The sequence below is a fragment of the Rattus norvegicus genome, chromosome X (assembly GCF_021556685.1).
Source record: "Rattus norvegicus strain SHRSP/BbbUtx chromosome X, alternate assembly SHRSP_T2T, whole genome shotgun sequence".
NCBI lineage: Eukaryota > Metazoa > Chordata > Mammalia > Rodentia > Muridae > Rattus > Rattus norvegicus.
This window is the reverse complement of record NC_141554.1, coordinates 51498632-51526385: the sequence shown is the minus strand read 5'-3', so window position 1 is coordinate 51526385 and position 27754 is coordinate 51498632. Positions and strand designations below refer to the sequence as shown.

Here is a 27754-nt window from a genome sequence, read left to right as displayed (position 1 = left end):
ACGTGTCTTTTTTATATGTTGGGGCATCATTTGGGTATATGCCCAAGAGAGGTATAGCTGGATCCTCAGGCAGTTCAATGTCCAATTTTCTGAGGATCCTCCAGACTGATTTCCAGAATGGTTGTACCAGTTTGCAATCCCACCAACAATGGAGGAGTGTTCCTCTTTCTCCACATCCTCGCCAGCATCTGTTGTCCCCTGAGTTTTTGATCTTAGCCATTCTCACTGGTGTGAGGTGAAATCTCAGGGTTGTTTTGATTTGCATTTCCCTTATGACTAAAGATGTTGAACATTTCTTTAGGTGTTTCTCAGCCATTCGGCATTCCTCAGCTGTGAATTCTTTGTTTAGCTCTGAGCCCCATTTTTTAATAGGGTTATTTGTTTCCCTGCGGTCTAACTTCTTGAGTTCTTTGTATATTTTGGATATAAGGCCTCTATCTGTTGTAGGATTGGTAAAGATCTTTTCCCATTCTGTTGGTTGCCGTTTTGTCCTAACCACAGTGTCCTTTGCCTTACAGAAGCTTTGCAGTTTTATGAGATCCCATTTGTCAATTCTTGATCTTAGAGCGTAAGCCATTGGTGTTTTGTTCAGGAAATTTTTTCCATTGCCCATGTGTTCCAGATGCTTCCCTAGTTTTTCTTCTATTAGTTTGAGTGTGTCTGCTTTGATGTGGAGGTCCTTGATCCACTTGGACTTAAGCTTTTTGTACAGGGTGATAAGGATGGATCGATCTGCATTCTTCTACATGTTGCCCTCCAGTTGAACCAGCACCATTTCCTGAAAATGCTATCTTTTTTCCATTGGATGGTTTTGTCTCCTTTGTCAAAAATCAAGTGACCATATGTGTGTGGGTTCATTTCTGGGTCTTCAATTCTATTCCATTGGTCTATCTGTCTGTCTCTGTACCAATACCATGCAGTTTTTATCACTATTGCTCTGTAATACTGCTTGAGTTCAGGGATAGTGATTCCCCCTGAAGTCCTTTCATTGTTGAGGATAGCTTTAGCTATCCTAGGTTTTTTGTTATTCCAGATGAATTTGCAAATTGTTCTGTCTAACTCTTTGAAGAATTGGATTGGTATTTTGATGGGGATTGCATTGAATCTGTAGATTGCTTTGGACAATTTCCTAGACAGATACCAGGTACCGAAGTTAAATCAGGAACAGATAAACCAGTTAAACAACCCCATAACTCCTAAGGAAATAGAAGCAGTCATTAAAGGTCTCCCAACCAAAAAGAGCCCAGGTCCAGACGGGTTTAGTGCAGAATTCTATCAAACCTTCATAGAAGACCTCATACCAATATTATCCAAACTATTCCACAAAATTGAAACAGATGAATCACTACCGAATACCTTCTACGAAGCCACAATTACTCTTATACCTAAACCACACAAAGACACAACAAAGAAAGAGAACTTCAGACCAATTTCCCTTATGAATATCGACGCAAAAATACTCAATAAAATTCTGGCAAACCGAATCCAAGAGCACATCAAAACAAGCATCCACCATGATCAAGTAGGCTTCATCCCAGGCATGCAGGGATGGTTTAATATACGGAAAACCATCAACGTGATCCATTATATAAACAAACTGAAAGAACAAAACCACATGATCATTTCATTAGATGCTGAGAAAGCATTTGACAAAATTCAACACCCCTTCATGATAAAAGTCCTGGAAAGAATAGGAATTCAAGGCCCATACCTGAACATGGTAAAAGCCATATACAGCAAACCAGTTGCTAACATTAAACTAAATGGAGAGAAACTTGAAGCAATCCCACTAAAATCAGGGACTAGACAAGGCTGCCCACTCTCTCCCTACTTATTCAATATAGTTCTTGAAGTTCTAGCCAGAGCAATCAGACAACAAAAGGATGTCAAGGGGATACAGATCGGAAAAGAAGAAGTCAAAATATCACTATTTGCAGATGATATGATAGTATATTTAAGTGATCCCAAAAGTTCCACCAGAGAACTACTAAAGCTGATAAACAACTTCAGCAAAGTGGCTGTGTATAAAATTAACTCAAATAAATCAGTTGCCTTCCTCTATACAAAAGAGAAACAAGCCGAGAAAGAAATTAGGGAAACGACACCCTTCATAATAGACCCAAATAATATAAAGTACCTCGGAGTGACTTTAACAAAGCAAGTAAAAGATCTGTACAATAAGAACTTCAAGACACTGAAGAAGGAAATTGAAGAAGACCTCAGAAGATGGAAAGATCTCCCATGCTCATGGATTGGCAGGATTAATATAGTAAAAATGGCCATTTTACCAAAAGCAATCTACAGATTCAGAGTGGTTTTACCAGTCTGCAATCCCACCAACAATGGAGGAGTGTTCCTCTTTTTCCATATCCTCGTCAACATCTGTTGTCACCTGAGTTTTTGATCCTAGCCATTCTGACTGTCGTAATGTGGAATCTCAGGATTGTTTTGATTTGCAATTCCCTGATGATTAACAGTGTTGAATATTTCTTTGGATGCTTCTCAGTCCTTTGATGTTCCTCAGCCATGAGTTCTTTGTCTCTATACTCCATTTTAGGGTCATGTAGCTCTCTGGAGTCTAATTTCTTGAGGCCTTTATATTTTGGATATTATCCCTCTATCAGATGTAGGATTGGTAAAGATCTTTTCCCAATCTATTGGTTGCCGTTTTGTCCTATTGACAGTGTCCTTCGCTTTACAGAAGATTTGCAGTTTTATGAGGTCCTATATGTTGATTCTTGAGCGTACATCATGAACCTTTTTTTTTTTTTTTGGAAATTTCCCCCAGTGTCCATGTGCTAGAGGCTCTTTCCCACTTTTTCTTCTATTAGTTTGAGTGTATCTGGTTTTGTGTGGAGGTCCTTGATCCACTTGGACTTAAGCTTTGTACAAGGCAATAAAAGTAAGTTGATTTACATTTTTCTACATGCTGACCTCCAGTTGAACCAGCACCATTTGTTGAAAGTGCTATCTTGTTTACATTGCATGGTTTTAGCTCCTTTGTCAAAGATCAAGTGACCATACGTATGTGGGTTCATTTCTGGGTCTTGAATTCTATTCCCCTGATCTACCTGCCTATCTCTGTACTAATACCATAGAGTTTTTCTAACTATTACTCTGTAATACTGCTTGAAGTCAGGGATGGTGATTCCTTCAGAAGTTCTTTTATTGTTAGGGATATTTTTCACTATACTAGGTTTTTATTATTCCAAATGAATTGGCAAATTGCTCGTTCTAACTTTTTGAAGAATTGACTTGGAATTTTCATGGGGCTTGCATTGAATCTATAGATTGCTTTTTGGCAAAATGACCATTTTTACTATATTAATCCTGCCAATCCATGAGCATGGGAGGTCTTTCCATTTTCTGTGATCTTCTTCAATTTCTTTCTTCGGGCACTTGAAGTTCTTGATATATATATATAAATATTTCACTTGCTTGCTCATATAGAGTTATTTTGTTATTTGGGACTATTGGGAAAGGTGTCATTTCCCTAATTTCTTTCTCAACCTATTTATCCTTTGAGTAGAGGAAGGCTAGTGATTTGTTTGAGTTAAGTTTATACCCAGCCACTTTGTTGAAGTTGTTTATCAGGCTTAGTAGTTCTCTGGTGGAACTTTTGGGGTCACTTAAGTATAATATCATATCATTTACAAATAGTGTTATTTTGATTTCTTCCTTTCCAGTTTGTATCCCTTTGACCTCCTTTTGTTGTCTGCTCTGGCTAGGACTTTGAAAACTATATTGAATGAGTAGGGAGAGAGTGGACAGCGTTTTCTAGTCCAGGATTTTTGTGTGATTGATTCAAGTTTCTCTGCATTTAGGTAGGTGTTGGCTCCTGGTTTGCTGTATATTTCTTTTACTATGTTAAGTTATTGGCCTTGAATTCCTGATTGTTACAAGACTTTTAACATGAAAGGGTTTTGAATTTTGTCAAATTCTTTCTCAGCATCTAATGAGATGATCATTTTTTTGAGTTTGTTTACATAGGGGATTACATTGATGGATTTCCGTATATTGAACCACCCTGGATTCCTGGGATGAAGCCTACTTTATCATGATGTATGATCTTTTTGATGTGTTATTGGATTCCATTTTTGAGAACTTTACTGAATATTGTGTCAATATTCTTAAGGGAAATTGGTCTGAAGTTCTCTTTCTTTGTTGGGTCTTTATGTGGTTTAGGGATAAGCATAATTGTAGCTTTTTAGAAGGAATTGGGTCGTGTTCATTCCATTTCTATTTTGTGGAATAGTTTGGACAGCACTGGTATGAGATTTTCAATGATGTAGTATTCTGCACTAAGCCCATCTGATCTTGGGATTTTTGTTTGGTTGGGAGACTTTAAATAACTACTTCTATTTTTTTTTAAGAATTATAGAATTGCTTAAGGTGGTTTATCTGATCCTGATTTAACTTTGGTACCTGGTATTGGTCTAGAAAATTGGCCATTTCATCCAGATATTCCAGGTGTGTTGAGAATAGACTTTTTAGTGGGATATGATGACTTTTTAAATTTCCTCAGATTCTGATGTTATGTTTCCCTCTTCATTTCTGATTTTGTTAATTTGCATACGTTCTCTCTGGCCTCTGGTTAGTCTAGCTAAGAATTAATCTATCTTGTTGATTTTCTCAAAGAACCAGCTCCAGGTTTTGTTGATTCTTTTTTGTTTCTACTTGGATGATTTCACCCATGAGTTTGATTATTTCCTGCCTTCTACTCCTATTGGGTGCATTTGCTTCTTTTTGTTCTATAGCTTTTAGGTGTGCTGTCAAGCTGCTAATATATGCTCTCTCCAGTTTCTTTTTGGAGGCATTCAGATCTATTAGTTTTCCTTTCCATACTGCTTTCACCTTGTCCCATAAATTTGCGTATGTTGTGCCTTCATTTTCATTAATTTCTAAAAAGTCTTTAATTTCTTTCTTTATTTCTTCCCTGACCAATTTATCATTGAGGAAAGCATTGTTCAACTTCTGTGTGTATGTGGGCTTTCTGTCATTTGTGTTGTCATTAAAGACCATCCTTGTCCATAGTGATCTGATAGGATGCATGGGATTATTTTAATCTTCTTCCATCTGTTGAAGCCTGTTTTGTGGCTGATTATATGGTCAGGTTTAGAGAAGATACCATGAGAAGAAGGTATATTCTTTTGTTTTAGGATGAAATGTTCTTTAAATATCTGTTGAATCCATTTGGTTCATAACTTCTCTTAGTTTCTCTACATCTCTGTTTAGTTTCTGTTTCCATGATCTGTCCATTGATGAGAGTGGGGTGTTGAAATCTCCTACTATTATTCTGTGAGGTACAATGTGTGCTTTGAGCTATGGTACGATTTCTTTTATGAATGTAGGTGATCTTGCATTTGGATCATAGATATTCAGGATTGAGAGTTCATATTGGTGGATTTTTACTTTGATGAATATGAATTATCCTTCCTTATCTTTTTTGATAACTTTAGCTTGAGAAATTCATTTTATTCAATATTAGAATGTCTTGTTTCTTGGGAGCATTTGCTTGGAAAATTGTTTTCCAGTCTTTTATTCTGAGGTAGTGTCCATCTTTCTCACTGATGTGTGTTTCATGTATGCAGCAAAATGCTGGGTCCTCTTTACATATCAATTCTTTAGTCTATGTCTTATTATTGGGGAATTGAGTCCATTGATGTTAAGAGATATTAAGGAACAGTCATTGTTATTTCCTGTTATTTTTGTTGTTGGAGGTAGAATTAGGTTTGTGTATCTCTTGTTTTGGTTTATTGCAAGGAGATAACTTTTTTTTTCTTTTTCTAGGGTGTATTTTTTCTCTGTGTGGTGAAGTTTTCCACTTATTATACTTTGTAGGACTGGATTTTTGGAAAGATATTGTGTAAATTTGGTTTTATCATGGAATCCCTTGGATTCTCTACTTATGTTAATTGAGAGTTTTGCTGGATATAGTAGCCTGTGCTGGCATTTGTGTTCTCTTAGTGTCTGTATGACATCTGCCCAGGATCTTCTGGCTATCATAGTCTCTGGTGTAGTTCTGATAGTTCTGTATAAAGATACATTACTTGACCTTTTCCCTTATTGCTTTTAATATTCTTTCTTTATTTTGTGCATTTGGGGTTTTGACTATTATGTGATAGGAGAAATTTCATTTCTGGCCCAATCTATTTGGTGCACTGTAAGCTTCTTTTATGTTTAAGGGCATTAATTTCTTTAAGTTAGGGATGTTTTCTTGTATAATTTTGTTGAAGGTATTTACAGGCCCTTTATATTGGGAGTCTTTACTCTCTTCTATACCTATTTTCCTTAGTTTTAATTTTCTCATTGTGTCCTGGATTTCCTGGATGTTTTGGGTTAAGATCTTTTTGCATTTTACATTACCTTTGACTGGTGCATCAATGTTTTCTATGGTATCTTCTCCCCCTGAGATTTTCTTGTCTATCTCTTGTATTCTGTTGGTGATGCTTGCTTTTAAGTCTCCTGATCTCTTTCCTAGGTTTTCTATCTCCAGGGTTGTCTCCCCTTGTGATTTCTTTATTGTTTGTATTTCCATTTTTAGATTCTGGATGGTTTTGTTCAATCTCTTTACCTGTCTGTGTTTTCCTGTAATTCTTTAAGGGATTTTTGTGTTTCCTCTTTCAGGGCTTCTACTTGTTTACCTGTATTGTCCTGTATTTTTTTTTCCTGGGGATTGAATCCAGGGCCTTGCGTTTGCTAGGCAAGCGCTCTACCACTGAGCTAAATCCCCAACCCTGTCCTGTATTTTTAAGGGAATTATTTATGTCTTTGTTAAAGTCCTGCATCATCCCCATAAAATGCAATTTTAAATTGAAAATTTTCTTTTCCAGTGTGTTTGGATTTCCAATATTTGTTTTTGTGGGAGAACTGGGCTCTGATGATGCCAAGTAGTCTTGGTTTCTATTGCTTAGGTACCTGTGCTTGCTTCTTGCTATCAGGTTGTCTCTGTTGTTAGCTTGTCTTGCTGTCTCTGACAGTGGCTTGACCCTCCTGTAAGCCTGTGGTTCAACACTCCTAGTAGACCTACTTTCTTTCGGCCAGATCTAGGAGCCTGATAGCTACTCCTGGGCTTATGTATCATGAAGCCTCCCGGCAGGTCATTTAGAGGAGAAGAGTTGGTCTTACCTCTGCTCCTGGTGAAGGGCTTTAGGCTCTTGGTCCAGGCAGAAACCTGAAGGGTTCTGCCACTGACTGCTCCTATCTTCCTGTATTCAGAGGGTACTAGGCAGGTTCCTCTTGGGTCAGGAATGTGGGCAGAAGTGGCAGTCTCCCCTGAACTCTCAAGATTGTCTACCCTTCTGAGAGTCCAGGTCTCTCGCCCATGGGATTTGGGTACAGAGCCAAATTTTGATTTCTTGAACAAATGACACTTGGAATTTCATTACTCTCTTTTCATTTTCCTGACTCAGAAATTAATATATTTGTTCGAATGGCAGTCTCAGGCTAAGATGGAGATTTATAGACAAGCACTACTAGGACAATCTAGACTGAAACACAGATTAGACTAAGGCTTTTACTCATAGGAGAGAAGAGTCCAAAGAAAACTAATAATATTGTCAAGATGTTAGGTTTTGATAAGAGTTCATCTTCTTCCTAACTGGAGGTTTAAGAGGAAAGGTTTGTTGTCATAGATACATGTCACATAAGGTAGCATAAAATGTTGTAAACTTCCAAAATCAAAGGCTGGACCCTGAAAGAAATCAGAGAGAACTACCCTTCCAAGTGCATAGATATCCAAGATATGGCATATTCTGTTGGTAAGCTGGGTTTTGCCAGAGATATTTCTTATACCCCTAGCCACAGTTGTCTGAGGACAGGAAATCTGATTCTGGCAGGGAATTGAACTGATAGCTATCACAATGTAGAAAGTATAGCTCAATCAGTATTCCAAATAAAACATTTTACTAAGGGCCCAATGGTATCAGAATATCTGGATTAACATAGCACTGCACAGTTTCACGACATGCCTGAGGAGATTCTGGGTAAGACTGCCAGAGTGTGATATATAGTGATTCCTTTTTCCTGTTGATTGAAGATATGGTAATAAAAATTTTGCTGTAAGAAAATTATATCATATCCCAGACACTTACAATGGAAAAAGAAAGGACAATTATTGAGGCAGATAGATACCCAAAAGTGAGTAATGTCTCACTGTTGTAACAAATTGTAGTAAGGAAAAACTTAGACAAATTGAATGGCTTTAAGTTCCTCCTTTGTATTCATAAGGACACTGTATTTGGTATGATAGAACAGTAGTTCAACAAAAGGAAGGGGTCTCAAATATTATTAAGAGATTAGTACTCTGTTTATTCCTGTAGATAACTCAAATCAGATAGTCAAAGTCAGAACAGCTCACTGGGATGTAAGAGAGTCAGTAGTCACCTTTTGACATAGATAAACTTCCAATGAAGAAGACAAACCTGCTATTTGGTTCTAAGTTAGGCCCCTATGCATTGAGGAGATCACCACTAAAACACACACACACACACACACACACACACACACACACACACACACACACACACAGAGAGAGAGAGAGAGAGAGAGAGAGAGAGAGAGAGAGAGAGAGAGAGAGAGAGACCATGAAAATCTGTGGTCTTTAGTTCCTGCCTTTGGCCTAGAGGATTTTCTAATAAGCAGGGGCCTTACAATTTTGGTCTTGGGAAGATTTTTTTTATTCTTTGAAATTTTCATAGACTTTTGATCATATTCACCCCCTTTCCCCAACTTCTCCTAGATCCAACCTCCTTCCATCCCTACCCCACTTGTTTTGTCTTGTTTAACCTATTAAGTACTCTGTACTTTCCATGTAGTTTTGAGTATGTGTGGCCATCTACCAGATTATGGTCAACCTACCAAGTGTTATAACCTTAAAGAAAATTTAATTTCCCCATATTAGCAGCTATCTGTCTGGTTCATCACCTACAAATAGAATTTCATACATACCTTTATTGGGGAAAGGTTTTATTATGGCAAAGACTTATGGCTTAAGCCTGCCATATTTCATGTTGATTAAACTTGTAGAGATTATAGAACTTGTTTTTTTTTTCATTTAAAAAAGGAGTGAGTACTACAAAGCCAAATATGTGTCTACTCTGCACTCTGATAATTTCATGTTGGGTTGGCTAGCACTCAGCAGGTCTTTTCTTTTCCCATATCATGACTTCCCTGTAAACCTTTATTACATAATTTTCACAAGTCTGCTGGAAGTAGATTTTTTATTATATTATATATTTCTTTACCTATATTTCAAAGGTTATCCCCCTTCCTGGTTTCCTGTACATAAGCCCCCATTCCCTCCCCTCCCCCTTCCCCATACGGGTATTCCCCCTATATATCTCCCTTATTGCCCTCCCCCATATTCCCCTGCACTGGGGGTCCAACCTTGGCAAGACCAAGGGGTTTCCCTTCCACTGGTGCCCCAACAAGGCTATTCTCTGCTACATATGAGGTTGGAGCCCTGGGTCAGTTCATGTATAGTCCTTTGGCAGTGGTTTAGTCCCTGGAAGCTCTGGTTGCTTGGCATTGTTGTTTATATGGGACGGCAAGCTCCTTCAACTCTTTCAATAATTCCTCTAATTTCCCTCCATGGGGGGTCCTGTTCTCAATTAGCTGGTTTCCTGCTAGCATTGACCTCTGTATTGGACATGCTCTGGATCTCAGGAGAAATCTATATCCGGTCCCTTTCAGCATGCATTTTTTAGCTTCATCAATCTTATCTAGTTGTGGTGGCTGTATATATATATATGGGCCACATGTGTGTCAGGCTCTGAATGGCCATTTCTTGAGTCACTACTCTAAACTTTGCTTCCATATCCCCTCCTATGAATATGTTCCTCCCTTCCCCCATTTTTTCTCCATTAAATTGGGTATTTCTTACTCAAATTACAATGGTTATTACCTTTCCCGGTTTCCAGGCAAACATCCCCGTAACCCCTCCCCCTCCTCTTCTATATGGGTGTTCCCCTCCCCATCCTCCTCCCATTACTGCCCTCCCCACAACAATTCTGTTCACTGGGACTTCAGTCTTGGCAGGACCAATGGCTTCCCCTTCCACTGGTGCTCTTACTAGGCTATTCATTGCTACCTATGAGGTTGGAGCCCAGGGTCAATCCATGTATAGTGTTTAGGTAGTGGCTTAGTACCTGAAAGCTCTGGTTGGTTGACATTGCTGTTCATATGGGGTCTCGAGCCCCTTCAAGCTCTTCCAGTCCTTTCTCTGATTCCTTCAACGGGGGTCCCGTTCTCAGGTCAATGGTTTGTTGCTGGCATTTGCCTATGTATTTGCCATATTCTGGCTGTGTCTCTCAGGAGAGATCTACATCCGATTCCTGTCAGCCTGCACTTCTTTGCTTCATCTGTCTTATCTAGTTTGGTGACTGTATATGTAGGGGCCACATGTGGGCCAGGCTCTGATTGGGCATTCCTTCTGCCACTGTTCTAAACTTTGCCTCCCTATTCCCTCCCAAGGGTATTTTTGTTCCCCTTTTAACGAAGGAGTGAAGCATTCATATTTTGGTCATCCTTCTTGAGTTTCATGTGTTCTGTGCATCTAGGGTAATTCGAGCATTTGGGATAATATCCACTTATCAATGAGTACATACCATGTGTGATTTTCTGTGATTGGGTTACCTCACTCAGGATACTTTCCAGTTCCATCCATTTGCCTATGAATTTGATAAAGTCATTGTTTTTGATTTCCATTGTGTAGATGTACCACATTTTCTGTATCCATTCCTTTGTTGAAGGGCATCTGGGTTCTTTCCAGCTTCTGGCTATTATAAATAGGGCTGCTATGAACATAGTGGAGCATGTGTCTTTGTTATATGTTGGAGCATCTTTTGGGTATATGCCCAAGAGAGGTATAGCTGGATCCTCAGGCAGTTCAATGTCCAATTTTCTGAGGAACCTCCAGACTGATTTCCAGAATGGTTGTATCAGTCTGCAACCCCACCCACAATGGAGGAGTGTTCCTCTTTCTCCACATCCTCGCCAGCATCTGCTGTCGCTGGAGTTTTTTGATTTTAGCCATTCTCACTGGTGTGAGGTAGAATCTCACGGTTGTTTTGGTTTGCATTTCCCTTATGACTAAAGATGTTGAACATTTCTTTAGGTGCTTCTCAGCCATAAGGCGGAAGTAGTTTTTATCATCATAACTGGAAGTGATTTACTAGCTGTTTACCCTCACATCCTCCCTTTCTCTTTCAAAGAGTGATTCCTCATTGCTGCCTTCTTGTCTACTCAGTCACCATGTCTCAGAAGAATCCAGAATATGCAGCTGACCACGACCATACCCGTGAAGAGATGCAGAACCTACAGGTTGCACCAGCCTCCAGCGATGTTGAGGAGCCATGTTCCTCATCTCATCTTATGGCTAGTAGTCTGAAGGGCCATACCAGTGAAGAGACCCAGGTCCCTGAGGATATGGAAGAACCATGTTCCTCCTCTCAACTTCTTACTGCTAGCAACCAGGAAGATCCTGCATATGAGACACCCAGTACTTCTAGGGGTCTTCAGCATCCCTATGTCTCTTCAAGTGAGTCTGCCAAGGGTCTTGGTAACAAAGAAATGCAGGGTAACTCAGTCATTCCACCAGATCAGCCAGATTTACCTGTGATGACCATAGATGGGAAAGTTAATTTCTTGGTGAATTATATGCTGTACAAATATCAGGTGAAAGAGATGATGAGCATGAACGATATAATGACACTCATTGTCAGAGAAGATGAACATCATTTTCATGAAATCCTCATGAGAGCTTCTGAGCGCATGGAAATGGTCTTTGGGCTTGAAGTGAGGGAAGTAGATCCTGTCAACCATTTCTATGCTCTCTTTATCAAATTAGGTCTCACCTATGATGGGATGAGAGCTGATGAGTATAGCTTTCCTAAGACTGGTCTCCTGATACTCATCCTGGGTGTAGTCTTCATGAAGGGCAACCGTGCAACTGAAGAGGAGATTTGGGAAGTGTTAAATCCAATGGGAATCTATGCTGGAATGAATCATTTCATCTTTGGGGACCCCAGAGAGCTGCTAACTGATGACTTTGTGAGGGAGCAATACCTGGCATACCAGCCAATAGCCAATAGTGATCCCATACAGTATGAATATGTGTGGGGGCCACGGGCTAAAGCTGAAACTAGTAAGATGAAAGTGTTAGAGTTTGTGGCCAAGGTTCATGGGTCAGACCCTACTGTGTTCCCTTCTCAGTATGAAGAGGCTCTGATAGAAGAAGAAGAGAGAACCCTTGCCATGATTTTAGAACAAGCTGGCCCGAGTTCTGCTTCTGGTGAAAGTTCTAGTGACATGGGCAGCAATGTCCCTCACATCTAGTACAATAAGAGATAGATTACTTCTGTATAGTTTGCACAGAATTTTTAGAGTTAAAGTAGATATTTAGAGAAGGGAGAGTCTTATCTGCATAGTTCTAATTTGTATAAGTACCATGCTATTTTTCTTTCATTGTTTACCCTTTATATTTGAATGTAATTGCACTTAAAAGCATTGTTGTTTAGTCTCAAAATCTCCACTTAATTCCATTCATAAATTAATAATAAGAGCTTTGTCATGACATAAAACTAATTGGGAAATGATACCATCTATCTGCGCATTATCTAGAGTAGTAAAATATGTATTTTCTAAGATTCTAAATTTTAAACAACTTTGTTCTAATTATGTTCTTTGTACCTTTCCGTTTTTAGTAAAATTTCATGCTTTATGTGGAGTTGTTTACTTTATAGTTGCCAAGGCTAATAAAATTCAAGAAACTTTACCTCAATGTGAGCTCTCTTTTATTACCCAAACTTTATTTGGTCATTTATTATTTTTCAACGATAATTTTACTTTACCTAGGGTTCTAGATTATACAACCTGTAGTCTGTTTTCTTACAAATGTGTTGATTATGGTAGTATATCTTCTAATAAGTTAAAGACAAATGAAACATACTATTTACAGGTAAATCAATCCTTATGATCCTGTTAAGTGTAAATGTCCTGAAGATGAAAAATACAGCTAAGGTAATGTGAATGCCCTCAGAGTTTTAATTTTAAATTAAGCTTTAAGGTAGAGAGAATTAGGATTTAGTAAGACCTACACATGCTATATCCCACAGCTGACATTCAAAAATTGAATGTAAAACTCTGTACCAGTTACTTTGTGATTTTGCTTGTAAGTGTCCGTCTGTGACTCCTACAACTGTGCAGTCTAATGTTGCTAATAGACTAAGGCTTTATTTGCAAATAATATTGAGGATATTTTTATAGGTAACAATAAGAGACTCAGAAGGCACTGGATGACTCAGTAGATAATCCCCGGGATTAATCAGTAGCACTCATTATCCAGGAGGGGTGAAATCAAAAAGTAAGCTATTTAAGAGACATTTTAAATAGAATAGTATGATTTGAATTATATATACTAATTAATGCTTATTAGTTTAATAAAAATAGAAATAATAAACTTTTTTTCTGATTTAGACAAAGAGTGAAGAGTTTTTCTTTGTCAAAATTGTAGGAAATTTTACATCATTAAAAATAAACCCATGCTGGCAAGGATGTGGAGAAAGAGGAACACTCCTCCATTGTTGATGGAATTGCAAACTGGTTCAACCACTCTGGAAATCAGTCTGGAGGTTTCTCAGACCTACGAACCCATCGATACCATTCCTGGGCATATACACAAAAGATGCTCTATTATGTTCTTAGAAGTCTTATTTTTAATAGCCAGAAGCTGGAAAGAATCCAGATGTTCCTCAACAGAGGAATGGATACAAAAAATACACATTTACACAACGGAGTACTACTCAGCTATTAAAAACAATAACTTCATGAAATTCATAGGCAAATGGATAGAATTACGAAATATTATCCTGAGAGAGGTAACCCAATTATAAAAATATCACAAATGGTATGTGTTCTTGTTGTATGTTGGAGTATCTTTTGGGTATATGCCACAGAGTGGGATAGCTGGGTACTCAGGTAGTACTATGTCCAATTTTCTGAAGAACTGCCAGACTGATTTTCAGTGTGGTTATACCAGCTTGCAATCCCACCAACAGTGGAGGAGTGTTCTTCTTCTCTACATCCTCACCCACATCTGTGGTCACCTGAGTTTTTGATCTTAGACTTTCTGACTGGTGTGAGGTGGAATCTCCATTTCTCCATTTTCAAAGAGTAATATCACCCAGGAGAAAATTACTAGGGTTTGCTTTTTTAGTACTGTTTTGGTTTATGTGATGTTCCATTTCTTATAGAGCTTCATGTTCTGTGGGATACATTGATTATTTTAAAAATTACATATAGTAAACTAAGAGTAAGGTCAATGGTCAAAACAATTATTTTAATACCTGCAGTTTATTAAATACCTCTAGTATACCAACTACTGTGTCTGAGGCTTTCATAATGCCCTTTTACATGAAAACATATATGAGAACATTTATATTAGCTACTTTTTCATCAGTGTGACTAAGTTATATAGAATAAAAACAAGAGATTTCAATCTACTGAAGTGAGGAAGGTATGGTGGGTTCACTCTGTCCACGACTGGAGGAACATGAAGCTGAGGTCCGAGTTGAAACTCTTCCAGTACTCACAGATGCAGTGTTCGATGCAATAGCAAGAGGAGTTTAATTCCAACAAATCAAGGTCCTCCCACTTCAAGGGGAGGCAACCCTGAGCAGATTCTAACAGAGTTATATACCTTGCAAACAATTGGGACAGAATTCAAATGATTGGAGCAGAATTGGACAATGGTAACTAGGCAGGGTACTATGCACATTTGGTGGGGTGAAACAACTTTCAGATTGGACTCAGTTCAATACTTTCACAAGGGGGGGTCAGTTGGAAGCACAGGTGGTTGTGTAACAGTTTGGCTTGTAGATGTTCCAGGAACTAAATCAACTTTTTTCTTCCGAGAAGGGAGGGGTCCTTGTGATTAGAGGTTTGTGGTGGAGATTTTTCCACTGGCCCCAGATTGGCCCCAACTCTGGCTCTTTCAAGGCAGCTTCTGTTTACATGATAACTGACAAGGAAGTTGAGAGACATTCCAGTACCATGCCAGACCATAACCTAAAAAGCAGTCTATTTTAGCCAGTGAGATCTTACCACTGAATGGTTCCACAACTTTTCAAAACAGTGTCACTAGACAAGGAACAAATACTCAAAACCCAAGACCATAGGTGATATTTTAAATCCAAACCAAGTCAGAATTTGCTACATTCCCTCTCAAATGAAGCGCCTAATACTCATAGAACTTGGTATCGGAAATGGTTGAGATTGAACCATTGATATTAATTCTTCTAGACCCATTTCTATACTATTTACCCAGTCTTCTGTTTCCTGATTCATTTTTAAACATTTCATTCTTTCAGGCTTTCACATCATGCATGCCAAATCCATTTGGCTGCCAGTCCACCACTCTTGCAATCACCCTCAACAAAAGAAAACAAAAAAAAAATTAAAAAACAAATGAAAAAAAAACTAACAAAATGAAACAAAAGAAAAAGTAAAAACAAAAATAAATATCTTTCCAAGAAAACAGCAGTGTGTCACAGTGTGTCACACAATATATGCTTTTGTCCAAACATCTTTATCTGTAAGTGTTCATTGCAATGAGTCATTGATCTGGTTTGAAGCCTCTGGCTTCTGCTACACCATAAATACTGATTTGTCACTGGGATTCCTCTTGTTGTTCTGGGTCATAGGGATCCTGCATCTTTGAATCTACAGAGCAGGCCTTGCACCTTGCCTGGACAGCACAGTAGAGCACGACCTGGTGGTGATCCGGTTTGAAGCCTCTGGCTTCTGCTACACCATAAATACTGATTTGTCACTGGGATACCTCTTGTTGTTCTGGGTCATAGGGATCCTGCATCTTTGAATCAACAGAGCAGGCCTTACACCTTGCCTGGGCAGCACAGTAGAGCAGGCCCTGGTGGTGATGGCACAGGTGAGCTGGCTCCAAGATCCTGAGAGAAGGAAAGATACCTCCTTTGTATGGACCTCCCAGCTGAGGAACCTGAGTGAGTCAAATAGGGCAGTGCTGTAGAGCTACCCTTGGTGGTTTGGGTGTAGGAAAGCTGCAGGCTGACCAGCTAAGATACCTCTCAGTCCCAGACACAAGGCTGTGAGTGGATACACACCAATATCCACCCCATCTATGAACCCCTGATTCATTATTCATTATTCATTATACAACTGTATGTTGTAATAAATTGGACCTAAATCTGAAGTACTAAACTTAGATGGAAAGAAATTGAAAAGAATTATTGAACACCATCAAAATATTTCCTATGGACTTCTTTAACACACAATTCTGTCCTTATCATTGTTTCTGAGAGCTGAATTTGAAGGAGCTGAATGATACTTTTGTCTAGATTCAGCTACTTAGTACATTATAATAACTTTATCTTCTTTTTGTTTGTTTATGTTTGTATTTTCTTGATTCCTTTTTGTGTGCGCTCATTAAAATTTGAGGTCAACACACTAGCCAGGAGTTCTCGTCATCCTACTCGAAAGATTTACAGTGTTCCCAGTGGAAGAGTCATACTCAGAAGCATCATGTATAGTACTCTAATTTTTTCCACCTTTCTTTTTTATTTAATTTTAAAATTTTACATATTCATTTTATATCCTGCTCACTGCTCCCACCCAAGTCACTCCCTGGCACAATCCTTCTTCCATCCTCCTCCCCTTCTCTTCTGAGCTAGTAGTGCCCCCTCCCCAACCATATCTACCCAAACCTGGGACTTCAAGTCTCTGTGAGGCTAGGCATACTTCTCCCAGTGAGGCCAGACAAGGTAGCCCAGCTAGAAGAACATGCCCCACATGTAGGAAACAACTTTGGGACAGCCCCCTTTTCAGTTGTTTAGGACAGACATGACGACCAAGTTTTACATCAACTACGTGTAGGTGGGGAGGCCTAGATCTAGTCTGTGTATGTTCTTTGATTAGAGTTTCACACTCTGAGATCACCAAGGTTTCAGGTTAGTTGATTCTGTTGGTCTTCCTGTGAAGTTCCTATCCCCTTCCAGGCCTGCAATCCTTCCTCCTATTCTTCCATATGAGTTCCCAAGCTTCATCCACTGTTAGGTTGTGAGTGTCTGTATTAGTCTGAGTCAGCTTCTGCATAGAGCCTCTCAGAGGACAACAGGCTCTTGTCTGCAAGTTTAACAGAGTATCATTAATAGTATTAGGGATTGGTGCTTGCCCATGGGATGGGTCTCAAGTTGGGCTGCTTGTTGGTTAGCTGTTCCCTCACCCTCTGCTCTATCCTTCATGCCTGCATTTCTTCTAGACAGGAAAAAATTTGGGTTGAAAGTTTTGTGGATAAATTTGTGTCTCTATTGCTCCACAGGGTTGCTGTCAGGCTACAGAAGATGGCCTGTTCAAGTACCATATCCCAAAATTAGTGAGTCACAACTAAGGTCCCTCCCTTATCCTAATTCCTAGAGATGCCCCCCAACTTCTCACCCCCATCAGTTGCAAATTTTGATTCATTTTCATGACCATCTACCCATCTCTTCTGTCCTTCCTGAACCCCCATTCCCCGCCCCAACCTCACTTTCCCTCCCTCCATCAGCCTCTTATGACTATTTATTACCCCTTCTAAATAGATTCATTCTTTCTTACCTGAGCCTTCCTTCTTGTTTAGCATCGTTGGGTCTGTGAAATGTAACATGGTATCTATATTTAATGGCTAATATCCCCTTATAAGTAAGAACATACCATGTATCTCCTTTTGAGTCAGGGTTGCCTCATTCAGGATGATATTCTCAAGTTCCACCAATTTGCTTGCAAAATTCATGATGCCTTCGTTTTTAATAGCTGAACAGTGTTCCATTGTGTAATGTGCCACATTTTCTTTATCCATTCTTCAGTTGAGGAATATCTAGATTATTTCCAATTACTGCTATAAATGTAGTTGAGTGACCCGTCCAACGGGTCCACTTAGTTATTCAGGGTCCTGAAGAGGCCTTCTACCTGTGTATCAAATGGGGGTGAAGAGAAGAAGGAGACCAAGCAAAAGTTCTGTTGTCAAGGTCTCGTTTATTGGGGTGAACATTACAGCTTTTAAGGCTTTCAGGTAGGGGGAATGTCCTTTGTGAAACACAAAGGATGGAGGGAGGAGGGAATTCCAGCAGCAATAGCAGAAGGTGAAGAGGTCATGTGATGGAGACGCTGGAGACGTCTGCTGTTTGCTCAGACTGAAACATCCTGTGAAAGTTATCTTTCTGTGCCAAAAATTCATGGGAGAGGCTTTTGTCCAACAATCTCAAGGCCTTATGGTAGTCATTTCAAGGTTGAACATCTGTGGCCATGTAGCCAAGAGTCACGTAGCCACTTTGAGCCATACAGTCAAAAATCAGCCAGGCCCAAATCCAATATGGCTCCCTACAGTTGAGCAAGTCTCTTTGTGGAATCATGGAGGTTATTTCGAGTATATGTCCAGGAGTAATGTAGATGGGTCTTAAGGTAGAACTATTCCCAGTTCTCTGAGAAAATGCTAAATTTATTTCCAAAGGGTTTGTACAAATTTCTATTCCCACCAGTAATGGAGGAATGTTCCCCCTGTGTCATATCCTCTCTAGCACGTGCCACCCAATTACCAATTACTAATGTTAAAGCAAGATTAGGTAAGTTGTGTGTGGTTCAGGAGCCTAGGGTTCAATAAAGGTGTGCACAAAGCTTTCAGGAGAATGGATATCCCCTCATATGTCAGGTTGCTCAGGGGAGCTTGGCTTGGATCAGAGGACTTAGCCACCAAGGAAGATGGGTAGGGAAAGAGAAGCTTACCTATATGGTTCAAGAGTCGATGGGGGTGAAGAAGAGGAAGCAGGAGAGTGGAAGTCCCACAGGCATAGCAGGCTGCTCTGGGTAGGTTGACTTGGTCCAGAGGGCTTACAGAGCAGCAAGACCCTATATAGTACTACTGATGTTTCCATGGCCCCTAAGCACTTTGCATTTACTTATGGGATAAAAATAATTTATTAGAGCTGGGGCCCCAACCTTGCTGATTTCAGCCCACAGCTCACTGCTCCGAAACCCATTGGGAGAGAGAGCTCACCACCCAGACAGGTGGGCACTCCTGGGACTGCAGAGCAGGAGAGACCACCAATAATGCCCACCCCTGCCTACATCCCTGGCCCAAGAGGAAACTGTATACGACCTCTGGGAACCAGAAGATAGGGGCACTGGAGCAACAGATCCCCCGCAGTCCAGACACTGCCCAGACCTGAAAGGACACAGTCACCAGTTCTCTGCACCCAAATCCCATGGGAGGGAGAGCTAAACCTTCAGAGGGGCAGACACACCTGGGAAACCAGAAGAGACTACATTCTGCCCACATTTCTGACTCCAGAAAATACCTAACACCATCTGGGACCCCACTGCATGGGGGCTCCGGGAAAAGGCAGGCACAGGCCCTCCTGGTTGGCGCCCTCACCAAGAGCTCAAAAGCAGCCTCCCACGAGCAACTTGAGCCAAGGGACCACAGGTAAGACCAACTTTTCTGCTCCAAGCGACTTGCCTGGTGGACTCAGGACACAGGCCCACAGGAACAGCTGAAGACCAGTAGACAGGAAAGACTACACGCCCAAAAGCAGAACTCTCTGTTCCCATAAGTGGCTGAAAGAAAACAGGAAAACAGGTCTATGGCACTCCTGACACACAGGTAAACAAGACTGTCTAGCCACTGTCAGAAATAGGGCAACAAGGTAACACCAGAGACAACCTCATGGTGAGAGGCAAGCACAGGAACCCAAGCAACAGAAACCAAGACTACATGGCATCACTGGAGACCAATTCTTCCACCAAAGCAAACACTAGATATCCAAACACACAAGAAAAGCAAGATCTAGATTTAAAATCATATTTGATCATGATGCTGGAGGACTTAAAGAAAGACATGAAGAATTCCCTTAGAGAAACGCAAGAAAACATAAATAAACAAATAGAAGGCTATATAGAGAGGAATCACAAAAATCCCTGAAAGAATTCCAGGAAAACACTATCACACAGTTGAAGGAATTAAAAATGGAAATAGAAGCAATAAAGAAAGAACACATGGAAACAACCCTGGATATAGAAAACCAAAGGAAGAGACAAGGAGACGTAGATCCAAGCATCACCAACAGAACACAAGAGATAGAAGAGAGAATCTCAGGAGCAGAAGATTCCATAGAAATCATTGACACAACTTTCAAAGATAATGTAAAACAAAACAAAACAAAAAAGCTACTGGTCCAAAACATACAGGAAATCCAGTTCTCAATGAGAAGATCAAACCTAAGGATAATAGGTATAGAAGAGAGTGAAGACTCCTAGCTCAAAGGACCAGTAAATATCTTCAACAAAATCATAGAAGAAAACTTCCCTAACCTAAAGAAAGAGATGCCCATAAACATACAAGAAACCTACAGAACTCCAAATAGATTGGACCAGAAAATAAACTCCTCCCGTCACATAATAGTCAAAACACCAAATGCACAAAATAAAGAAAGAATATTAAAAGCAGTAAGGGAAAAAGGTCAAGTAACATAAAAGGCAGACCTATCAGAATCACACCAGACTTCTCACGAGAGAATATGAAAACCAGAAGATCCTGGAGAGATGTCATACAGACTTTAAGAGAACACAAATTCCATCCCAGGTTACTGTATCGTGTAAAACTCTCAATTAACATAGATGGAGAAACCAAGATATTCCATGACTAAACCAAATTTACTCAATATCTTTCTACAAATCGAGCGCTACAAAGGATAATAAATGGTAAAGCCCAACATAATGAGGCAAGCTACACCCTAGAAAAAGTAAGAAACTAATCGTCTTGGAAACAAGACAAAGAGAAGTAAAGCACACAAACATAATCTCACATTCAAATATGAATATAACAGGAAGCAATAATCACTATTCCTTAATATCTCTCAACATCAGTGGTCTGAACTCCCCAATAAAAAGACAGAGATTAACAAACTGGATATGCAATGAGGACTCTGCATTCTTCTGCCTACAGGAAACACACCACAGACACAAAGACAGACACTACCTCAGAGTGAAAGGCTGGAAAACAACTTTCCAAGCAAATGGTCAGAAGAAGCAAGCAGGAGTAGCCATTCTAATATCGAATAAAATCAATTTTCAAATAAAAGTCATCAAAAAAGAGAAGGAAGGACACTTCATATTCATCAAAGGAAAAATCCAGCAAGATGAACGCTCAATCATAAATATCTATGCTCCAAATACAAGGGCACCTACATACATAAAAGAAACCTTACTAAAGCTCAAAACACACATTGCACCTTATACAATAATAGTAGGAGATTTCAAAAACACACTCTCATATATGGACAGATCATGGAAACAGAAATTAAACAGAGACGTAGACAGACTAAGAGAAGTCATGAACCAAATGGACTTAACAGATATTTTTAGAACATTCTATCCTAAAACAAAAGGATAAACATTCTTCTCACCAACTCATGGTACTTTCTCCAAAATTGAACATATATTTGGTCATAAAACAAGCCTCAACAGATACAGAAAGATAGAAATCATTTCATGCTTCCTATCAGACCACCTCAGGCTAACACTGGTCTTCAATAAAAATAAGGGGAGAATGCCCACATATACATGGAATTTGAACAATGCTCTACTCAATGATAACCTGGTCAAGGAAGAAATAAATAAAGAAATTAAAGACTTCTTAGAATTTAATGAAAATGAAGGTACAACATACCCAAACTTATGCACACGATGAAAGGTGTGCTAAGAGGAAAAAAACATAACTCTGAGTGCCTGCAGAAAGAAACAGGAGAGAGCATATGTCAGCAGCTTGACAGCACACCTAAAAGCTCTAGAACAAAAAGAAGCAAATACACACAGTAGGGGTAGAAGGCAGGAAATAATCAAACTCAGAGCTGAAATCAACCAAGTAGAAACAAAAAGGACCATAGAAAGAATCAACAGAACCAAAAGTTGGTTCTTTGAGAATGTCAAAAAGATAGATAAACTGTTAGCCAGACTAAGGAGAGGACACAGAGACTCTGTCAAAATTAACAAAATCAGAAATGACAAGGGAGACATAACTACAGAATCAGAGGAAATGCAATAAATCATCAGATCCTACTACAAAAGTCTATATTCAACAAATCTTGAAAATCTGCAGGAAATGCAAAATTTCCTAGATAGATACAAGGTACCAAAGTTAAATCAGGAACAAATAAACTATTTAAACAACCCCATAACTCCGAAAGAAATAGAAGGAGTCATTAAAGGTCTCCCAACAAAATAGAGCCCAGGTCCAGATGGGTTCAGTGCTGAATTTTATCAGACCTTCATAGAAGACCTCATAATAATACTATCCAAACTATTCCACAACATTGAAACAGATGGAGCACTACCGAATTGCTTCTATGAAGCCACAATTACTCTTATACCTAAAATACACAAAGACCCCACAAAGAAAGAGAACTTCAGACCAATTTCCCTTATGAATATCAATGCAAAAATACTCAATAAAATTTTGACAAACCGAATCCAAGAGCACATCCAAACAATCATCCACCATGAATGAGTAGGCTTCATCCCAGCAAGGCAGGGATGGTTTAATATACGGAAAACCACAAACATGATCCATTATATAAACAAGCTGAAAGAACAAAACCACATGATCATTTCATTAGACGCTGAGAAAGCATTTGACAAAATTCAACACCCCTTCATGATAAAAGTCCTGGAAAGAATAGGAATTCAAGGCCCATACCTAAACATAGTAAAAGCCATATACAACAAACCAGTTGCTAACATTAAACTAAATGGAGAGAAACTTGAAGCATCCCACTAAAATCAAGGACTAGACAAGGGTGACTACTCTCTCCCTACTTATTCAATATAGTTCTAGAAGTTCTAGCCAGAGCAATCAGACAACAAAAGGAGATCAAGGGGAAAGAGATTGGAAAAGAAGAAGTCAAAATATCACTTTTTGCAGATGATATGATAGTATATTTAAGTGATCCCAAAAGTTCCACCAGAGAACTACTAAAGCTGATAAACAACTTCAGCAAAGTGTATAGGTATAAAATTAACTCAAATAAATCAGTAGCCTTCCTCTACACAAAAGAGAAACAAGCCAAGAGAGAAATTAGGGAATCGACACCTTTCATAATAGTCCCAAATAATATAAAATACCTCGGTGTGACTTTAACCAAGCAAGTAAAAGATCTATACAATAAGAACTTCAACCCTCTGAAGAAAGAAATTGAAGAAGACCTCAGAAGATGGAAAGATCTCCCATGCTAATGGATTGGCAGGATTAATATAGTAAAAATGGCCATTTTACCAAAAGCGATCTACAGATTCAATGCAATCCCCATCAAAATACCAATCCAATTCTTCAAAGAGTTAGACAGAACAATTTGCAAATTCATCAGGAATAACAAAAAAACTCAGGATAACTAAAACTATCCTCAACAATAAAAGGACTTTTGGGAAAAAGTCCCTGAACTCAAGCAGTATTACAGAGCAATAGTGATAAAAACTTCATAAAATATTGATAAAAACAGACAGATAGACCAGTGGAATAAAACTGAAGACCCAGAAATGAACCCACACACCTATGGTCACTTGATTTTTGACAAAGGAGGCAAAACCATCCAATGGAAAACAGATAGCATTTACAGCAAATGGTGCTGGTTTAACTGGAGGGCAACATGTAGAAGAATGCAGATTGATGCATGCTTATCACCCTGTACAAAGCTTAAGTCCACGTGGATCATGGACATCCACATCAAACCAGATACACTCATACTAATCGAAGAAAAAGTGGGGAAGAATCTCGAACACATGGGCACTGGAGAAAATTTCCTGAACAAAACACCAATGGCTTATGGTCTAAGATCAAGAATTAAAAAATGGGATCTCATAAAACTGCAAAGCTTCTGTAAGACAAAGGACACTGTGGTTAGGACAAATCGGCAACCAACAGATTGGGAAAAGATCTTTACCTGTCCTACAACAGACAATGGCCTTATATCCAAAATATACAAAGAATTCAAGAAGTTAGTCCGCAGGGAGACAAATAACCCTATTAAAAAATGGGGTTCAGAGCTAAACAAAGAATTCATAGCTGAGGAATGCTGAATGGCAGAGAAACACCTAAAGAAATGTTGAAAATCTTTAGTCATAAGGGAAATGAAAATCAAAACAACACTGAGATTTCACCTCACACCAGTGAGAATGGCTAAGACCAAAACTCATATGACAGCAAAGGAAGTGGAGAAATAGGAACACTCTTCCATTGTTGGTGGGATTGCAGACTGGTACAACCATTCTGGAAATCAGTCTGGAGATTCCTCAGAAAATTGGACATTGAACTACCTGAGGACCCAGCTATACCTCTCTTGGGAATGTACCCAAAAGAAGCCCCAATATATAACAAAGGCACATGCTCCACTATGTTCATAGCAGCCTTTTTTTATAATAGCCAGAAGTTGGAAAAACCCAGATGTCCTTCAACAGGAGAATGGTTACAGAAAATGTGGTACATCTACACAATGGAATATTACTCAGCTATCAAAAACAATGACTTTATCAAATTCATAGGCAAATGGATGGAACTGGAAAATATCATCCTGAGTGAGGTAACCCAATCACAGAAAAACACACATGCTATGCACCCATTATTAAGTGGCTATTAGCCCAAATGCTTGAATTACCCTAGATGCCTAGAACACATGAAACTCAAGATGGATGATCAAAATGTGAATGCTTCACTCCTTCTTTAAAAGGGGAACAAGAATACCCTTGGGAGGGAATAGGGAGGCAAAGTTTAGAAAGAACAGAGGCATTAGGAACACGCATTCAGAGCCTGCCCCACATGTGGCCCATACATATACACCCACCCAATTGGATAAGATGGATGAAGCAAAGAAGTGCAGGCTGACAGGAATCGGATGTAGATCTCTCCTGAGAGACACAGCCAGAATAGAGCAAATACATAGGCGAATGCCAACAGCAAACCACTGAACTGAGAACAGGACCCCCGTTGAAGGAATCAGAGAAAGGTCTGGAAGAGCTTAAAGGGGCTTGAGTCCCCATATGCACAACAATGCCAAGCAACCAGAACTTCCAGGGACTAAGCCACTACCCAAAGACTATACATGGACTGACCCTGGGCTCCAACCTCATAGGTAGCAATAAATAGCCTAGTAAGAGCACCAGTGGAAGGGGAAGCCCTTGGTCCTTTCAAGACTGAACCCCCAGTGAATGGAATTTTTCGGGGGAAGGGTGGTAATGGGGAGAGGGTGGGGAGGGGAACTCCCATACACAAGGGGAGGGGGAGGTGTTAGGGGGATGTTGGCCCAGAATCCAGGAAGGGAAATAACAATCAAATGTACATAAGAAATACTCAAGTTAATAAAGTTAAAAAAATTATTAGGTTACTAATATTTCCTAGTGAACCAAGGGATTCAAAAATTGGTAAGGATACAACGTATTTTAAGGACTATTATCCTGGTATTATTTCAAATCATAAAATTATAACTAGGAGGATAAAACAATTTAATAATATTAATATTAAAATTCGCACATATACTTAATTTTAAACCAACTGAAATGAACAATATTACTTTGCTTCTAAATTAGAAATCATAAAACATGTGTATGAATGCCATTCAATTTCATTTTATCTTAGAGTGTTAACAGCATACCAAAATTTCATTTACATGTTTTCTGGTACTTGGACCTCTAACACTATTTTCTTATTAGTTTGCCATATACATTTCCAAACTTTCTTAAAGCGAAAGATTTATGTGCAGACATTTTTGTTTGCACACTATAAAACTATTCTCAGAAGGCTTTCCTTTCAAGTCAATCATTAAAATTTATGAACGAAAGGAACTAGGTACAAGGGTAAATTAGGATAAGCAACACCCCACGAGCAAACTTGAGCCTCTGGACCACAGGTAAGACCAACTTTTCTACTGCAAGTGACCTGACTGGTGGCCTTGGGACACACAGAGGCAAAATTCCTCTAGGACCGGACACTTCCGGTTTTTAGCGGGAGTCCCAATCTCGACCTCCCTGCCTCCAGCTCACTGCCCCCAAACCACGTGGCAGAGAGAGCTCACCACCGAGACAGGTGGGCACTCCTGAGACTGCAGAGCAGAAGAGACTACCAAGACTGCCAACCCTGCCAACATCCCTGGCCCAAGAGGAAACTGTATACGGCTTCTGGGTTCCCTTGGATAAGGGCACAGGAGCAGGAAATCTACTGCATCTGAGACACCTCCCGGAACCTGAAGGGACCCACCGGATAAACAGTTATCCGCACCCAAATCCCGTGGGAGGGAGAGCTAAACCTTCAGAGAGGCAGAAACGCCTGGGAAAAGAGAAGAGTCTACACTCTGCCCACATCTCTGACTCCAGAGGAAAACACCAAACGCCATCTGGAACCCTGGTGCACAGAAGCTCCCGGAAAGGGCAGTGTAGATCTTCCTGGTTGCTGCCGCCTCAGAGAGCTCATAAGCAACACCCCACAAGAAAACTTGAGCCTTGGGACCGCAGGTAAGACCAAATTTTCTGCTACAAGCAACCTGCCTGGTGAACTCAAGACACAGGCCCACAGGAACAGCTGAAGACCTGTAGAGAGGAAAAACTACACGCCCAAAAGCAGAACACTCTGTCCCCATAACTGGCTGAAAGAAAACAGGAAAACAGGTCTACAGCACTCCTGACACACAGATTTACAGGACAGTCTAGCCACTGTCAGAAATAGCAGAACAAAGTAACACTAGAGATAATCTGATGCCGAGAGGCAAGCACAGGAACACAAGCAACAGAAACCAAGACTACATGGCATCATCAGAGCCCAATTCTCCCACCAAAGCAAACACGGAATATCCAAACGCACCAGAAAAACAAGATCTAGATTTAAAATCATATTTGATCATGATGCTGGAGAACTTCAAGAAAGACATGAAAAACTCCATTAGAGAAACACAGGAAAACATAAATAAACAAGTAGAAGCCTACAGAGAGGAATCACAAAAATCCCTGAAAGAATTCCAGGAAAACATAAAAAAACAGGAAGAACCCTATAGAGAGGAATCACAAAAATCCCTGAAAGAATTCCAGGAAAATACATTCAAACAACTGAAGGAATTAAAAATGGAAATAGAAGCAATCAAGAAAGAACACATGGAAACAACCCTACATATAGAAAACCAAAAGAAGAGACAAGGAGCTGTAGATGCGAGCTTCACCAACAGAATACAAGAGTTGGAAGAGAGAATCTCAGGAGCAGAAGATTCCATAGAAATCATTGACTCAACTGTCAAAGATAATGTAAAGTGGAAAAAGCTACTGGTCCAAAACATACAGGAAATCCAGGACTCAATGAGAAGATCAAACCTAAGGATAATAGGTATAGAAGAGAGTGAAGACTCCCAGCTCAAAGGACCAGTAAATATCTTCAACAAAATCATAGAAGAAAACTTCCCTAACCTAAAAAAAAGAGATACCCATAGGCATACAAGAGGCCTACAGAACTCCAATAGATAGGACCAGAAAAGAAACACCTCCCGACACATAATAGTCAAAACACCAAATGCACAAAATAAAGATAGAATATTAAAAGCAGTAAGGGAAAAGGTCACGTAACATATAAAGGCAGACCTATCAGAATCACACCAGACTTTTCGCCAGAGAATATGAAAGCCAGAATATCCTGGACAGAAGTCATACAGACCCTAAGAGGACA

General features: G+C 39.6%; 1 protein-coding gene across 20 annotated transcripts in view; it reads left to right on the top strand.

Moving 5' to 3' along the window:
- Mageb16 (MAGE family member B16) overlaps positions 1–12781 on the top strand; it is a 218310-nt gene extending 205529 nt beyond the window's left edge. For 13 of the 20 annotated variants that reach the window (XM_087599994.1, XM_087600000.1, XM_087599984.1 and 10 more), the window contains one exon: positions 11249–12775. In XM_087599994.1, coding sequence (XP_087456120.1) covers positions 11254–12336 — 1083 coding nt within the window. In that variant the 5' untranslated portion in view covers positions 11249–11253 and the 3' untranslated portion in view covers positions 12337–12775. Of the gene's footprint in view, positions 1–11213 lie in introns of all 20 variants that reach the window. The other 7 variants (XM_087600001.1, XM_087600003.1, XM_087599992.1 and 4 more) reach the window with 3 other exon arrangements.
- Positions 12782–27754: the final 14973 nt, after the last annotated feature.